This window comes from Zalophus californianus, chromosome 1 (assembly GCF_009762305.2).
Source record: "Zalophus californianus isolate mZalCal1 chromosome 1, mZalCal1.pri.v2, whole genome shotgun sequence".
Taxonomy (NCBI): Eukaryota; Metazoa; Chordata; class Mammalia; order Carnivora; family Otariidae; genus Zalophus; species Zalophus californianus.
The window spans coordinates 103,939,248-103,956,189 of record NC_045595.1 but is presented as its reverse complement, the minus strand read 5'-3'; the positions used below and the strand labels follow the sequence as shown (position 1 = coordinate 103,956,189).

The 16,942-nt window shown below is 34.1% G+C and overlaps 2 protein-coding genes across 2 annotated transcripts in view; one reads left to right on the top strand and one right to left on the bottom strand.

Moving 5' to 3' along the window:
- The window catches only part of HLTF (helicase like transcription factor), a 49,434-nt gene extending 35,249 nt beyond the window's left edge, over positions 1 to 14,185 (top strand). The window contains 9 exon segments of the mRNA XM_035726308.1: positions 1,981 to 1,999; positions 2,001 to 2,040; positions 2,043 to 2,108; positions 2,770 to 2,960; positions 4,701 to 4,826; positions 5,137 to 5,249; positions 5,581 to 5,761; positions 9,223 to 9,303; positions 11,895 to 14,185. Of these exon segments, the coding sequence (XP_035582201.1) occupies positions 1,981 to 1,999; positions 2,001 to 2,040; positions 2,043 to 2,108; positions 2,770 to 2,960; positions 4,701 to 4,826; positions 5,137 to 5,249; positions 5,581 to 5,761; positions 9,223 to 9,303; positions 11,895 to 12,047 (970 nt within the window). The 3' untranslated portion in view covers positions 12,048 to 14,185.
- A 1,594-nt stretch (positions 14,186 to 15,779) lies between these two features.
- The window catches only part of GYG1 (glycogenin 1), a 37,330-nt gene continuing 36,167 nt past the window's right edge, over positions 15,780 to 16,942 (bottom strand). Inside the window, exon 7 of the mRNA XM_027582433.2 lies at positions 15,780 to 16,084. Coding sequence (XP_027438234.1) covers positions 16,073 to 16,084 — 12 coding nt within the window. The 3' untranslated portion in view covers positions 15,780 to 16,072. The remainder of the gene's footprint in view (positions 16,085 to 16,942) is intronic.

The window sequence follows — 16,942 nt, the reverse complement described above, 5'->3', positions numbered from 1 at the left end:
ATAATCATGCAAGAGGGAATGGTCAGTAGTGTCACATGATGCAGAGACTTAGAAAAGCTGTTTAATTTGGTGATTCAGAAGTTACCGGTCTAAACTCTTAGCATAGTTTCACCAGAATACTGAGGTGTGTACCAAATTGTAGGAGTAAGGGAATTTCAAAGAAGTAGCAGCTGTAGGTAGACGTAGACCATTTTTCATGACGTTTGCAAAAGGAAGAAAGTGAGACTGGTACATAGGATTCATAGTTGTTGCTCTGCCAATTTTTTGCATTTTCTTTGGGTTAACTGCCTTGAGAAGAGAGCATAGAAGAGACTACAGATAGAGAAGAGAATAAAGCAAATTGGTGGAGAAAATGAAGCCTAGTGGGGGGTAAAGAGTACAGTCAGTGAAAAATGAGACAAGGGTATCTGCAGGGAAAGGTGTGGTGGGAAATTGAGGAAGATAGCAGGATTAACAGCCATTCTAAAAAGTTGTGAGGTTCTTAGTGTGGTAGATAGGCTTCATGCAGTACTGGATATATGTAGTAGTCAATATAACTTTCCAAACAACACATGAAATCTGGGAATAGGAACTAATGAAGTCGATAATAAAGGGATCGGGGATTGGTGTAGAAGGTGAGAAATTCTAGTCCAAGCGAGAACATATTTGACGTGAGTGCCCATGGGACCAGAATGAGTAGGAGACAGTGAAGGCAGAACTGTGCTGAGAAAATAGGGGAATCTTCAAATTCAAGAACTTCATTGAACTACAGAGCAGGTTTAACAGGAATTAGAGAGATTGAAAAAGATTGTTCTTACTAAGCAAGTGATTTCTTAGTTCAAAATCTTGCAGTGGTGATTGAAATTTCCTTCATATTCATTCTTTCAACCTTAATATGTGCCTGTGTACACATATTGGGATATAGGATAATAAAATAGATAAAAATCTCCACCCTCAAGGAGTTTATATTTTAATGCAGGGAACAATTTAAAAATTAAATTTGATGGAAAAAAAAATTAAAGCAGAGAAGGGAGGATAGGGAATGCTGAAACTGTTTAATAGGGTATTCACTGAAGACCTTACTGAGAAGGTTCTATGTGGGAAAAGATCTAAAAGACAGTGGAGTTAGGAGATATTTCAGGCAGAGGGAACAGCAAGTGTAAAGCCCCTGAGTTGAAAGAATATTTGGTGAGCTTGAACACAAAGAGGTAAGTGTGGCTGGATAATAAAAGCAAGATGTCATGATGGAGTGGGATCAGTATCCTTGCTCATAATTTTTATTTGCTCTATGGCAACACTTTTTGGTGAGTTTTCTTTCACTGCCATTTGTTCCTCCCTTGCTCTTTGCTGATTATTACTTATACTTGAATGTCTTGAGTTCTTTCTGGCCTAGCTATTTGTAGGAGGTTAATATGAATGGGGGGAGGGGGCATTCTGTGTCCTAGACTGGTAGGAAGTATCCCTATTTAATTATGACTCAGGATTATATCTGAGTTGTTTTAGGTTTTATTTGTGCTTACACAACAAAGATGGGAAGCTGTAGGGTTCCTTATAATGTGGAATTTTGTGCCCATAATTTTCTTCTGAAAACAGAGTAGGTCTATTGTGTTTCCTTATTTAGCTTGCCTTCTTTCCTTGGTGTAAAACTTGTCCATGCAAGTTCAGATCACAGCCATGCACCCTGTTTTTGTTTTTGCACATGAAAGATGTTGATTTTCCCCTCAGGGCTTGCTTTGTATTTTGAAGAATTGTGTTCTGGCAGGTCTGTTTGAGATCTGTAGTACTATCTCTCAGCATCTTCCTATCCAACTTCTATTGCAATTGGCAGCAATTTCTCATATATTTTGCTTTATGGTTACAAATCTCTTGTGGTTTCATTAAAGGTAGTTTTGAAGTGATTTTCAGAGAGAAAAGAACAATGCCATTTTATTCCACTGTTTAGAATAGGGAATAATATTGTTGTTTAGAGGCCTTCATAATAGTTAGCATTTTTACCTCTAGGTATTTTAATGAAGGGACTGGTCCTTGCGCACTATGCAGATGTCCTGGGTCTTTTGCTTAGATGCGGCAGATTTGTTGTCATACTCACCTTCTTACAAACGCAGTGTCTTCCAATGTCCCTCAGGTAAGTAGATGTGATTTGTTTACACTGTTATATTGTTAGGGATATTTAAATCAGAAGGAAATTTTTCATATGGCCTATAGTGTCTTATTTGTCAAATGACATTGTTTTTAGAATGGAAACAAGTGGAATATACTCACAAATTCTTACCAATGAAAATGGAATAATAGTGATGTCTTCTAGGACTTCCAGTGATAGATACTCTTAGTCATTTCAAATTGGATCTGCCTTTTATTCTGTGGTAGTATGTGCAGATTGTAATGATACTTTTGTGTAAGGTATATTATGTGGGTTAGCTACTATTTTAGCTTCTGAATTTAATTAATAAATTTTTAAGATTTTATTTATTTATTTGACAGAGACAGACACAGCGAGAGAGGGAACACAAGCAGGGGGAGTGAGGGAGGGAGAAGCAGGCTTCCCGCTGAGCAGGGATCCCGATGTGGGGCTCGATCCCAGCACCCTGGGATCATGACCTGAGCCGAAGGCAGACGCCCAGTGACTGAGCCACCCAGGCCCCCCTGAATTTTCTTTAAATTTTAAATCATGCTTGTTTTCTGTGATAGAAAAAGCATAAATAAAGACTACCCAAGCAAAACTTTTCCCTATATAAGAATATTAACTTGTCTAGTCATATTACAAATCTTGCTGTGAAATTAATTTTTCAGCCTTTTCTCTAGGAAATGATACACCTGAAGAACTACGAAAGAAGTTAATAAGGAAGATGAAGTTAATTCTGAGCTCTGGTTCTGATGAAGAATGTGCAATTTGCTTGGATTCTTTAACAGTTCCTGTCATAACACATTGTGCACATGTCTTTTGTAAACCCTGTATTTGCCAAGTCATTCAGAATGAGCAGGTTAGTTTTATGCTAGGTACAGATTCAGTGTTTGATGGAGTGGTACACTAGTCAGTCTTGAGTGTAATGAAACCCAAGTCCAACAGACTATAAAGAGTTTTGCACCTTGGATTTACTAGTGCACGTTTTATGGTCAGTTATGTATGTCAGTGTTTCATAGTGGTATATTTCTTATAATTAGGCCCTTTTAAACATAAGACAGTACACTTTTAGAGGCATGATCAGTCAATATCCTAGTTCTGTTGAGATCATTGCTGTCTAATAGATAAAAAATGTGAGACACAAAGGTAATTTTAAATTTTCTAGTAGAAATAGATGAAGTCAATGAATTTTTATTTATTCAGTATATCTAAAATATAAAAATTGAGAATTTGCATGATTTTTTAACTTAAGTGTTCAAAGTCTGGTGGTATTATACACATACAGCACATCTCAGTTTGGCTTCACCACACTTCATGGGCTTAATTGCCACGTTTGATTATTGGCTATTAGATAAGGTAAGCCTGGATTCTATGTATGGTAGAATTTTTTGAAGTGGAATAATCCTTTAAGCAGTTCTTCAGCTGAGGTAGAGTTTTGTTTTGTTTTTTTACATTTTCATTGGTATAATATAGAAAAAAATGCACAAGTCATGATTGTACAGTTGAGTGAATTATGAAGTAAACACAATCATGTAACTACTACCCTGGTCTCTTTGTGTCCCCTTCCAATCAGTTACCTTCTCCCTTCTCCCTAAAGGTAACCCCACTATACTGACTTTTAACGTTGTTTCAGTTTCAGAATTTTTTTTTTTGTAATGGTATTTGGTATATAATTATTTAGGAGATATTTTATTAGCATGTCTTGGTACAAATGGACACAACAAATATTGCTTTGAATGAGCCTGTTGGATTTAACAGGTCTAGACTAGCTTTATAAGCCATTCAGATGGAAATTTTTTTTCTTCTAAAGGACAGTTCCACCTAGTGTGCTATATTGTAGTTAGGTTCAAGATACTGTTATTCATGGTTTCTTTACTTATCTGCAAATAGTACAGTTCACCCTGAACAGTTGCAGGGGGGCTAGGGGTGCTGATGACCCCCTGTGCAGTTGAAAATCTCCATATCACTTTTGACTCCTTATAAACTAAGCTACTAATCACCTACTGTTGACCAGAAGCCTTACTGATAACATAAACAACACATATTTTTGTTATATATATGGTATTCTTTTTAAAGTTTTTATTTAAGTAATCTCTACACCCAACGTGGGGCTCACACTCATGACTCCAAGATCGAGAATTGCATGCTCCTCCAACTAAGGCAGCCCAGCGCCCCTATATGTGGTATTCTTACAGTAAAGTAAGCTAGAGAAAATACCAAAATCATAAGAGAATATCCATTTATAGTACTGTACTGTATTTATTGAAAAAAAAATCCTCAAATAAGTGGACCTCTGTAGTTCAGACCCATGTTCAAGGGCAATTTGTATTATAATACTTGCTTCAAACTCCTGCTGTTAGTCAAGATCACATACCATACTTCTGCTCCCTTTTTTACCCAGTCCCACTTAACACATAAGAACGTTACATCTGCCTGGAGTTCAGCTTGTACAGATTTATCTCAAATGGATGAATCTAATAAGTCTAATAAAATGCTAGCTATTAAGGATATAGAATTTTACCATACTTTTTAAAAATTTTAGGTAAATTTATATTTTTTCCTCATAAACTTCACTCATATCTTACTCTTTCTTATATAGCCACATGCTAAATGTCCTTTATGCAGAAATGATATACATGGAGACAATTTATTAGAATGTCCTCCAGAAGAATTGGCGTGTGATACTGAGAAAAAGTCTACTATGGAATGGACATCCAGTTCAAAGGTGAAATACACATGGGCAAATATTTGAGTATTTGTTTTACATTTATATATGGATACCATGTCTCAAAATAATTCTGCTTTTAATCCTATCATTTGAATATTTTTATTTCTAGTGGTGAATTTGAGAGGAAAGGAACTTCAGTTTGAGTGCTTCTTTTAATCTTAATTTTTAAAAACATTAGTTGTCTTTTACTTTTCATTTTAGGGAAGTAATGGGGCAGGAACATTCTTTTCCTAATAAAAAAAAGTTGTATATATTTTGCCCATTCAAAATAGAAGCTAATGGGTGTCCTGATTTTTTTTTTTTTCAGATTAATGCTCTAATGCATGCACTGATTGACTTAAGAAAGAAGAACCCCAACATAAAAAGTTTAGTTGTTTCTCAGTTTACAACATTCCTGTCTTTAATAGAAACACCACTCAGGTAAATTCATTATTGATTCTCACTTTGAGTAAAAGGATTTTATGTAAGTGTTTTGATTTGGATGGCAAAAAATAATTGTTTTACCAGTTATATTCATTTCATCTATCTAAAATGAGAGTCACAGTACAGAATATTTCCTGGGAGCATAGGATTTAAAGATTTAGTCCTGAATTTATCAGAAAAAAACTTGACTGCAGAGCATGACACGTTAGTAGATGGTTAGATTTGTCAAAATAGATGAGTAGTTGGTTGAATGAAGAGATTTATAATTACTTAACATGTTTTTAAATTGTATGGAAAGTGTTACTTGTCTTTTTTGTCCCTCCATTAGAGCCTCTGGATTTGTATTTACTCGTTTGGATGGTTCCATGGCACAGAAGAAAAGAGTTGAATCAATTCAGTGTTTTCAAAACACTGAAGCAGGATCTCCAACTATAATGCTTCTATCCTTAAAAGCAGGTGGAGTTGGTTTGAATCTTTCTGCAGCTTCTCGAGTGTTTTTAATGGATCCAGTAAGTAGTTCTGTAGACTTTTTGGTATGTTATTAAACTTTATAAATAAATAAAAAAAAACTATTTGGTAAATACCTTCCTAGTTATAACTGATTGTGAAAATTCTTAGGAAAACTTTAAAATTAGATAATAACTCAGTAAATGTGTATCGAGGGCTTTCTTTTAAGTGCTTTACATGTATCAACAAATTCTCACGGTATCCCTAGGGTATCCCTATGATGAATCCTTACGAGGTTTTATTACTGTCCTTATTTTACAGGTGAGGAAACTGAAGCACAGAGAAGTAAAATAACTTGCCCAACATCATGCAATAATATGCAAACCAGGATTCCATGTTCTTAATTTCTGTGTTGTGGTTTTCTACTTCTATATATAGAATTAGTTTCTGTTAACTGTAATGCTTTAGTGTAGTGGTTTGGCCAACAAATAATGTGATCCTACATTGTGTCAGGGAGTCTTACAGGCACCCGGAATCTGGGTATAAACATAGGTAGACAAAGTAGCTACCATCATGATGTTAATGGCCTCAAGTTTTAATGTGCAAAAATTAGGTAAAATGTAATTTCTCACCTCTGTCCTCAGAGATTAAGGAGTTCTTGGATGAGACCCAGGAAGCTGCATTTTTGTGTAGATCATAGGTGATTCAGGTGCAGGTGGTCCAGCATCACAGTTTTAGAAACTAATACTGTTAATGGAATATTTTGGATAAATTTTAGCATCTAATACAGTACAGTCATTTGTAGTTGTACAGTATAGACCTAGCTGTAGAGTTGGAGCTAAAATGCACTCTGAACTTTACTCACCAAACTGTGACCTAAGAGAAGCAGGCATAGAGGAACAGCACCTTTTTCTAATTGCACAAAGAGCTGTAGGCACTCTGGACTAATTCAGTTTCTAATTTGCACTGGGTTACTGTCAGGGTTAGAGGCAACTCTATTTGCTATTTCTATGATTCACAGATTGAAGATTTGTAGTGTTTTTTTTTTTTAAGATTTTATTTATTTATTTGACAGAGAGAGACACAGCGAGAAAGGGAACACAAGCAGGGAGAGTGGGAGAGGGAGAAGCAGGCTTCCCGCGGAGCAGAGAGCCCGATGTGGGACTCGATCCCAGGACTCTGGGATCACGACCTGAGCCAAAGGCAGATGCTTAACGACTGAGCCACCCGGGCGCCCCAAAGTTTTGTAGTTTTAGCTTGTTACCTGAAATTCAGAAAATTTCATAACAAAGTTCACTGAGATACAAATTTGAGTTATTCTGGTTAGGCCTATCTAGTTCATACATACACCTGTAACCAAGGCTTTTTCGTTACCTGAGGGTAACCTCCCCAGTAAAATACCAACCAGAACCATATTTTGACATTCACAGATTTCACATTAATGTTATGGATGGCAGTGGTCTGTTGTATTTTCTTGCCTTAGTTCTGTGGATGAAGTTTTAAATCTTTGCTAGAGTTTTAATATTTTATGGTTATTATAAAAAATAGTCATTGTAACTGCATATTGTTATATTAACTAACATAATCTTAGAAGATGATTTTTTGACAAATTTCCAGATTATTTGCTTCTTTTGTTATAATCTTAGTATCTGATAAGGTTGTTGATACGAAATAATAGTATTATAAAGCTGATCACAGACTATACTCTTTAGTAATGTAAAAAAAACTTCTTTAGTAATTAAAAAAAAAACTTCCAAAATGTCTTAGCAGTTCATAGTAAATTGTTTTTCATTGAACATTTACCAAATGTTTCTAACTTTAAAATGAAAGCCAGGTCCCAGGAAAATAAGATTGAATCAAAAAATTTTACTCATGAAAATATTTTACCTTTTCATGGAATGTTGCATTAGAGTTAAGATGTATTTTAAATGTTCGATTTTGGGCTTTTGATAAAGCTTATTACCTTCCTTCATCAGTACTAGTGAAAATGGAAGCTCTCAGTTTTATATTACCATGAGATAAATTTGATCCCTGGTAGGGGTACCTCGGTGGCTCAGTTGGTTAAGCATCGTACTCGATCTCAGCTCAGGTCTTGATCTCAGGGTTGTGAGTTCAAGCCCCATGTGGGGTTCCACACTGGCCATGGAGCCTACTTTAAAAAAAAAAAATTGACTCTTGGTAGTCATACTAAATGTATATTGCCAGCTCACTAGAGAAGTTTCCTAGATAAAACAGAGACAACAGAAAGGAACAGTTATTTACCTGGGCTTTTGGTATAACGGTTTCAAAATGTATCCAATCGTGAAATACAGAATATACATAAAATCTGATTATCAGTTTTAGAAAATCATAAGCTAAGTATATTCTTAAAATCTGACTTCTATATGAAAAATCACCCAATACTCAAATTACAACAATAGTAAAATTTCCTTTTCCCTAGAGCTCATGGGAACTTTATTTTTTAATTTATTTTTAATTATTATTTTTTTTTGAAAGAGTATGAGCCAGGGGTTGGGGGAGGCTCTATGCCCAACACAGAGCCGGATGTGGGGCCCAATTTCATGACCCTGAGATCATGACCCAAGTCAAAATCAAGAGTCAGACGCCTAACCAACTGAGCCACCCAGGTGCCCCATCAAGGGAACTTTAAATAGAAAATAACAGCCTGAGTATGAATCATACTATAAACTTGTCATTTACATATGCATTTGCGACTTTATTTCATTTTCAGGGAGTTTTGCTGTATAGTTTCTTTGGCCCTAAACACCCTTTAAGAATCATCCCATAGTTTAAAATTTAATGATCTCTACTCTGATAGTTCATGATAGTATTTCCAAACCACTTGACGCCTATCTTTCTAGACTGAAGAACTCTATCATTTTGCTTATTTTTTCTTTGCTTCATTGTTTTATTCTTCACTTTAAGACAGTCCCCATGATAATGCCTGTATTTAATGAGTTAATGTTATTTTAGTTCAATTTTGAAGTCACATACAGATACAGAAAATTGCATCAACAAAGCCTTTAATTTTTAGGACTTTTGATTATTCCTGAAATCTTTTTTTGTGCTTTTATTTAACAAATGGAAGAAAGTGAAAGAAAAAAAATCAAAAGACCAAAAGGGGAGAAAACTTTTTCATAAATAGACTCAATTACATTCTTTTCTGATATAAATTGTCGTTTAAGAGGATGCATAACCTTTTTTTTCCTTTGTTAATAGACATAGATCAATTTTAAAATAGAAAGATACTATTTGATTACTTAATTGCTTATGCTGTGTGCTTTCTATGTATCAGGCACTGTATTAGATACTAGAAGCAGTGCAGTGAACTGATGGGGGAGAATACCTGCCTGTCATAGTTGAGGGTGGGGTGTATTTTTTTTCCAGAGCATTTATGTCAGTATCTGAATTCAGTCAAAAAATTTGCATCAGTAAAAGGTGAATGAGTAATACTGAAATGAAAGGATTTGTGCAGAACACTCACAGATCAGGGTGGTAATAAAGCAATTCATATTCTTGTTAGGCCTGGAATCCAGCTGCTGAAGATCAGTGCTTTGACAGATGCCATAGACTTGGCCAGAAGCAAGAAGTTATCATCACAAAAGTGAGTTTTTAAGCCATCCATTTTAAAATTAGGTTGACGAGATTTTTAAGATTATACAAATAATGCATGGATATATTATGAAAGATTACAGTAGAATTGGGCAGAACAAAATATGAAGGTTAGCTTTAATCTCCTCTAGAGGAAACCACCATCAGTAGTTTTACATGTTATTCAAAGTCTCTTTCTTGATGTTTATATAGATTCACTTGTATTTATCTCTCCTTTAAAAAATTTAAGGTAAATGGGATCATACTTTATTATTCTGCAACATACTTTGTCCCCTTAACAGTATATATTGGGAACTATCCATATAAGTACACTACCATGTAAGTACATATAAAATCTATTATTTTTTTTCCATATAGTGGTAAAACATAACATATACATAACAATATTTATCATTTTATCTATTTTTAAGTGTACACTTAAGTGGCATTACATACTTTCACATTGTTTTGTAATTTTCAACATCATCTATCTCCAGAACTTTTTCATCTCAAATCGAAACTCAGCCCTCAGCAACCACCCTTCTATTTTCTGTGAATTTGATGACTCTACAAACCCATTCTTTTTAACATCCATATATAGGTACATCATAATTTAGCCAGTCTAATATTTTGCTAATAAAAACAGTGCCATAATGAGCATTATATTATATACAAGTACTTCTTCAGGATTGATTAAGAAAATGAGAATTCTGGGGGTGCCTGGGTAGCTCAATTGGTTAAGTGTCTGCCTTCGGCTCAGGTCATAATCTCAGGGTCCTGGGATCGAGCCCCACGTTGGGCTCCCTGCTCAGTGGGTTGTCTGCTTCTCCCTCTCCCTCTGCCTGCCCACTGCCCCCCCCCCCAGGCTCTCTTTCTCTCAAAATATTAAAAAAAAAAAAATAGAATTCTGGATTTAGGATTCTTTTGTTTTCAAAACAGGCTTAATGATACATGAGAATGATGTAAATTTTTGCTTATGTGATGGTCAGAAAAGTGCTCTTAATTTACGTATACCTAAGACCTTGAGCATATTCATTTTTCACTTATCTGTTATCAGTTAATATTTTTTTCTGTGCATTGCTTTTTTGCCCAGTTTTCATAAAGTACAAATATAGTTTTATTATAAAGGACTCTTCTATACATTTTGATTTTAAATTTTTTGTATTTTGGAAATGGTTTATTTCAAACTCTTTGAATTGGGTGTGTTTTTTTCTGTTTTCATGAAAAAGCTTTAAAGTTTTTAAGTATATCATTTTTTTCTACTGATTTGAAATGTCACTTTTATTATAAACTAATTCATATATATTAATGTGAGTCTCTTTCCAGACTTTGTTTCTGTGTTTCTATTTCATTGATTTCTTTTCCTATTCCCAGGACAATATTACTCTTAAAATTACTATGGTTTTAAAGTATGCTTTGATATCTAGCAGGGCAGAGTGCTCTCATTACCCCTCTTTTTAAAATTCATTAATACAATTATTTACTCTTGAATTGAACTTTGGATTTAGGTTACCAGATCCCATTTAAGAAATCTTGTTTGGGGGGCGCCTGGGTGGCTCAGTTGGTTAAGCGACTGCCTTCGGCTCAGGTCATGATCCTGGAGTCTCGGGATCGAGTCCCACATCGGGCTCCCTGCTCAGCAGGGAGTCTGCTTCTCCCTCTGACCCTCTTCCCTCTCGTGCTCTCTATCTCTCATTCTCTCTCTCAAATAAATAAATAAAATCTTTAAAAAAAAAATAAAAAAAAAGATCTTGTTTGGGATTTATTGAAGTTATGATTAATTTGAGAATGGTCTTCTTTATAAATATATAAACACTCCTTATAAATAAGGAGTGTTCCCATATAAGAATTTAGTATCTCCATTTATTTAGGTCTTTTATGTATTTCAGTAATGTTGTATAGTTATTACAGTAACTGGACCTCTACACAATGTTGACTATTAGTAGTGATAGTAATCATTCTTGAACTGTTCCTTTTATTGTTTTACATTGTGACTACATTGTTCTTGGTAAGTTTCTAGTGGATACATTTAAGACTGAGAGACATTTATTTATAGGTTAATGAAGATTTTTTTTAATTAAGGTTTTTATCAGAAATGCTTCTTAAGCATCTGTTGATGCTTTTTTTTAACTTTTTTCTTAACTTTTCTTAACTTTTGCACATTATAAGTTAAACCAGATAAAGGCTCATTCTTGCATTTCTGGGAAAATCTCATTTGGCTATTTAAATATAATGCTGAATTTATTTTGCAAGTATTCCAGTTACAGAGTTGCCTATAAAGTTTGCTGGTTTTGGTGCTGTTCTTAAGATGTAACTTAACGGCCTTACAACCATATTCTTTATACAAGAAAACCATATTGAGTGATGAGGGAAAGCAATGCTCAACTCTGGTTATTCTATCATATTCTAAATATGCTCACTGAATATTGAGAAAAAAAGGAGAGCTAAACAGTTTCAAATAGATTGACCAATTCTGAAAGCTATACAATACTGTAAGAAAGCAAATTTCCTTATAGTGGACCGATATTTCAACATAAATCTGCATTTTTTTTAATTGAAGATTTTAAATATTGTGACAAAGTACTTTTTTTTTTTCTTTTTAAGTTCATTGTGAAGGATTCTGTTGAAGAAAATATGCTGAAAATACAAAACACAAAGAGAGAACTTGCTGCTGGAGCCTTTGGAACTAAAAAAACAAATGCTAATGAAATGAAACAAGCTAAAATTAATGAAATCAGAACTTTAATTGATTTATAATTTGTGGGATTTGGTAAGGTCAGTTTGATTAGATATATATGGAAATTTTGGAAATCAGAAAATAGAGTTTTAGAAACGAGATATAGAGTATGTCTTCTAAAAAGAGCATATCATTTTATATTAGTAAAGTATTACTGATATATAGTCTCTTCTATATATGATCCTATTTTTAATGATATTTCAAATAGCAATAAGTTCTGTTATATACTGTGGCCTAAAATAATTTTTTCAGAAAGTTACTTTGTTATTCAGCTTTTCATATTGTCTTTGCTGAGTATTTTCATATATCTTTCAAGTACTCAGCTTTTTCATATTTCAAATAAGGTCAAACCTTTTATACTTTTGACCAAATAAAGAGTTATTTTCTGTGTTGGACACATTTGGTTAATCACTAGAGCCTTCCATTTGTGATGTGATGGATTCATAGTCCTTGTAAGCGATTAATACATAGATTATATACAAGAGATTTTATTACTTTGAAAAACCATATTTGCATTCCAGAATCAAACCTTAAATGAGAGACTGAAGTCCAGGTTAGCAGATTAACTTATAATTTTTTTTTTAACAGTTTGAGATCTAATTCATATATGTGATTTGCAGTTTTATGTTTATGAAAATATAGGGACTGTGTTAGAATACTATTTTTCTCCATTTTAGTCAAGTAGTACTATTGTTTAAATGTAATTCGATGTGTTAGTGTGTAAATACAGTTTGGGGGTGAGAAGGAACCAATTCTACCCAGTTTAATTTGAATATTTAAATTATGGAATTGCTGAATAGATATTTCTATATAGAGAGATAATTTTTATTTATGATAGCTTTTTTTTAAAAAAAATAACTTTATAAATTTTTATAATTCAGAAGACTACTATATGTGAGAGGCGTGATATCTGGATGGAAGTTGGGCTGGATGACCTCCAAAATCGTTTCAACTCTTAAAGACATCTTAATCCTGAATGGAAAAATTTCTTTGTTATTGTGTTTAGAATCAGACATTGATTTTGGAACTTCAGTAATTCACCCTACATTTATCTATAAAATTAGTCCTCTTTTTCTTACTTTTTGGTTAATAATCAGACTCACAGTAGTTGCCATGGCATTCTGGATGACTCTTTGAGTCACATTTAAATAAGCTCTACATTTGCCAATCACGTTAGAAGCTCTACACTTGCCAATCACGTTAGTGAGTGGTGTCCTTCCTTAAGGGGAACTTTTTAATCCAAAGAAAGATTACTGTACAGGAGAAGCTTCCTGTTTGACCATGCAGACTTGAGAACACCTTTCATTTTACTTAAAGTGTTAAGAAATGACTTAAAGATAAGCCTGGAGGCAGTGTGTTGTGTTCTAGGGCATACATCGAGCTATGTGCTGAATCTATCAACAGCTAAATTCTCCCCTCCCTTTGCCCGGTCTCCTGCTCCAAGGGAACAGTATATTAGGCAGCAAGAATCTTCCCAGCCCCTCTTCTCTTTGGCTGCAGGTAAGGCAGAGGGCTGGGTCAAAGGATCAACAGACCTTTCTGTACAGATAGGAGTGGAATAATAACTTGTGGTTGGTCCACTAGCATTAGGAGCAATTGGGAATTTCTTTACCTTGTAGAACTAGCATTACACAAAAAAAATCAGGTTGATGAAAATCTCATGAAATATACTATGTGGATTTCTATATACCAGTACTCCCGTGAGATTAAGTACAAAAAGAATTTTCAGCAAAAAAAGATACACTATTCTTGCTTACAAAGGCAAAGCCTTGCAAACTCACTGTAAAAGACTTTGCTTGCCTCTTTACCCATTTATAGACTTGTTTTTAAACATTCATAATGATAAATTTGGCAAGTCATTTAAAAAATACCTGTTTTTGTACAGTCCTATTAAAATTGGTGTTAAATAAACAAATTTAATTCATCCTAAGGAAATACATATATAAACCACCAGAATGAAAAGTTCGTATTATGCTCTGCTGTTAATTCTGTTTCATCATTATATAGAATAATAGCTTTAGAAGTATCTTGAAGACATTGTATCCCACTTGTGGTTCAAACTGAATTTTGTGGTTCAAACTGGATTTTGTTTTAAAATCTTAAAATCAATAAAAGTTTTAAAAATCCACTTCTGTGCCATAATTTTTGTGACTTTTTCTTTGAAAATTTTTTATAAATCTCACACTTCTGTGAAGATACCTATGTTACACAATTGTTTTTCACTGACAGTACATAAAAAGTACTATGAGTAACAGGTTTATTCTTACCACCTCTTTTATTTTGCTCAATTTGGCTGAGGCTGAATTTGTTTAGAAATCAGAGTGTATATATTTTTAAAGGTGCCTTGATCTTCTAAAACATTGGTTCCAATTATTTTCCACATCTACCAGGAAAAAAGGAGATGCGATAATACTTTTGTGTAGTGATATTTATTACTAGATAGCACTGTGCATTGTAGATTTGCCCTAATCTGGATTAAAATAGTAAATCAAGAAAATATCTTGTGTTTATTACTAGTGAGTACCAATGAAATTATCATCTTCAGGCAGTGTATGTTTTCTATTGGGGGAAGTCAAAGGCATTGGTGTATTTTTTTCATTATAGTACTTGCCAAAATTCTGTTCATTAGGGTTTGGAAGATTCATTAAAACACATGTGGACAGATATCTTCGGCTTAATAACTCAGATGTTTAACCTTAAGTCTTTAGCTATTTTAACTTTAAAATACTTATAAAAGGTGTAATACTGTTTTCCCTCATTCATCAGTAAGTATGTAGTAACCAAGTTTTTACATTCTGGAATTGGATACCTTATTTGTGTGTTCCTCCTGAATAAGGAGAGCCAGAAACTAGTAGCTGTGAATAATGACTGGGATGCTTCCCTGCAGTAATGCCTACTTCAAAGGGAAAACTCTGTTGATTAGAAACCTTGTAAGCAGATAATGTTTTCTTTCCCTGTTAATATACTCATATTTCTGGTATGTAATAAGGGAGAGTAGTCTTCTATATGAACCCATAATAATTTACTCCATTTGAAAGAGCAAATGAGTTACCAATTTTTGATTAAAATGTGGGATGTTTAAATCTTCCAATTCCCTATTCAAACTTCCTGATCAAGAGTTTTCTGACAAATTTAAACCCATTTCTACTTTTTATGAAAACTGATTTCTATATGAAAGGAACAAAATTTTAATAATGTTTATAATTTAATGTATATGGCACAGGCCACCTCCATTAACCTCAGCCAGGTGTCCAAAATTTTTTAAATAACTAAGGCTGCGGAACTTTATTTAGAAGGCTACCAAATGTCAAAATGATTTCTTAGGTTCGTGGATAAAAGAAATTCTAGGACATGTGTTTGCATATTTGAAACAGTCTAGACTCCTACAAGGGGATATTTAATGTGATCAGAAGAGATATTAAGAGTCCTCAAAGTATATACTGTTAAGTATGTGCTGCACTTACTAAAGAAGAGAGATGAACACTTTCAGGAAGGTTTTCAGTAAGTTTGCAGTCTTTTCAGCAATCTAGTTAAGAATAAAGGCAGATAAAATTAACCAGGATACAACTTCCAGAATGCTTAATTTACCGTTTTTGTTAGGGGAGGGAAGGGCTGTTCCCTAGTACACTGTAGGTTTTTAAAGAAAACTTGCCCTGGTATCAATATGTTGGTAAAGAAAAGGTAAATATTTCATGAGAAATGTTCCAGTGAAGGAGACGTAATAGGCTTCTTGCAGGTGTAAGTAAGGAGATTTAAGACATTTATTTCAGGCATGAATTATAGACCTTGAGCAAGCATGGAGTTAGTCTCCAAAGGTGTGGATCTGACCGTGTGTAGGCAAATTTGTCTTACAGCAAAAGGCTATTCTATCCACCACTGTTCACAAGATTTTTTTAAAAAAAAATGATATATTGATCCTCTACAAATGTTCTTATAATCTGAGTTATTGCTGCCATTTTACACATCTTACTAGGTGATCCGTGGTAGTTTAGGCTCCCTGGAGAAGATTTTGAAGTGTAGTTGGAAAAGTAGTACTTCACCTTAATTAAGGCATATCCTTGAAAAGATCAAGGAAAGAAATCTGTTAGCCTAGTTCAGTGGTTTCTCAGCCTCTTAACTGCATAAATCTATGCACATTATATGCTGTTTTCTATGGTATACTCATCCTATTTTATTCCAAAAGTTAATAGCCTTCAATAAATATTAAATTATATAAGCTTTTTCTCTTTAGAGCTTTATTAGCTTATACAATGTAAAAAAAAAGTATTAAGACAAAAACACCAAGTGATAGGTTTGCTTCCCCCACACACCAAATTTGATGCTTTGATAACCTTTTCTCAATTACAAAAAGAAAAGGCTTTGAATCTTGTGATCTCTTTTGATAACAGAGAGTTCTAAAATACAGTTACTCGGATTACATACTGCATGGCAGTATTAGTTGTCTTAAGACTGGATTTCTATTAATCTCAACCAGGGACCCAGGAGCCAAAAAGACTTTGATCACCTAAAATAGTAGCCTTCCGTAAATCCCTATACAGTTGACCCTGGAACGACATGGGGGTTAGGGGTGCTGACCCCCCTGTGCTGTTGAAAATCCACATAGAACTTTTGACTCCCCCAAAACTTTACTAATAGCCTACTACTAACCAGAAGCCTTACTGATAACACTCAACATATACATATATAAATTATATACTGTATTTTTATAATGAAGCTGGAGAAAATTATTAAAATCATAAGGACAAGAAAATTACTGTACTGTATTAAAAAATCCATGTGTAAGTGTACCCTTGCAGTTCAACCTGTGTTGTTCAAGGTCAGCTGTGCTTGACTCAGTGGAAAAGGACCAGCATTCAAAGGCCCTTTCCTGAACATTTGACTCTTCCTATTTTTATTCTAGGCAAACGGTAGTGAG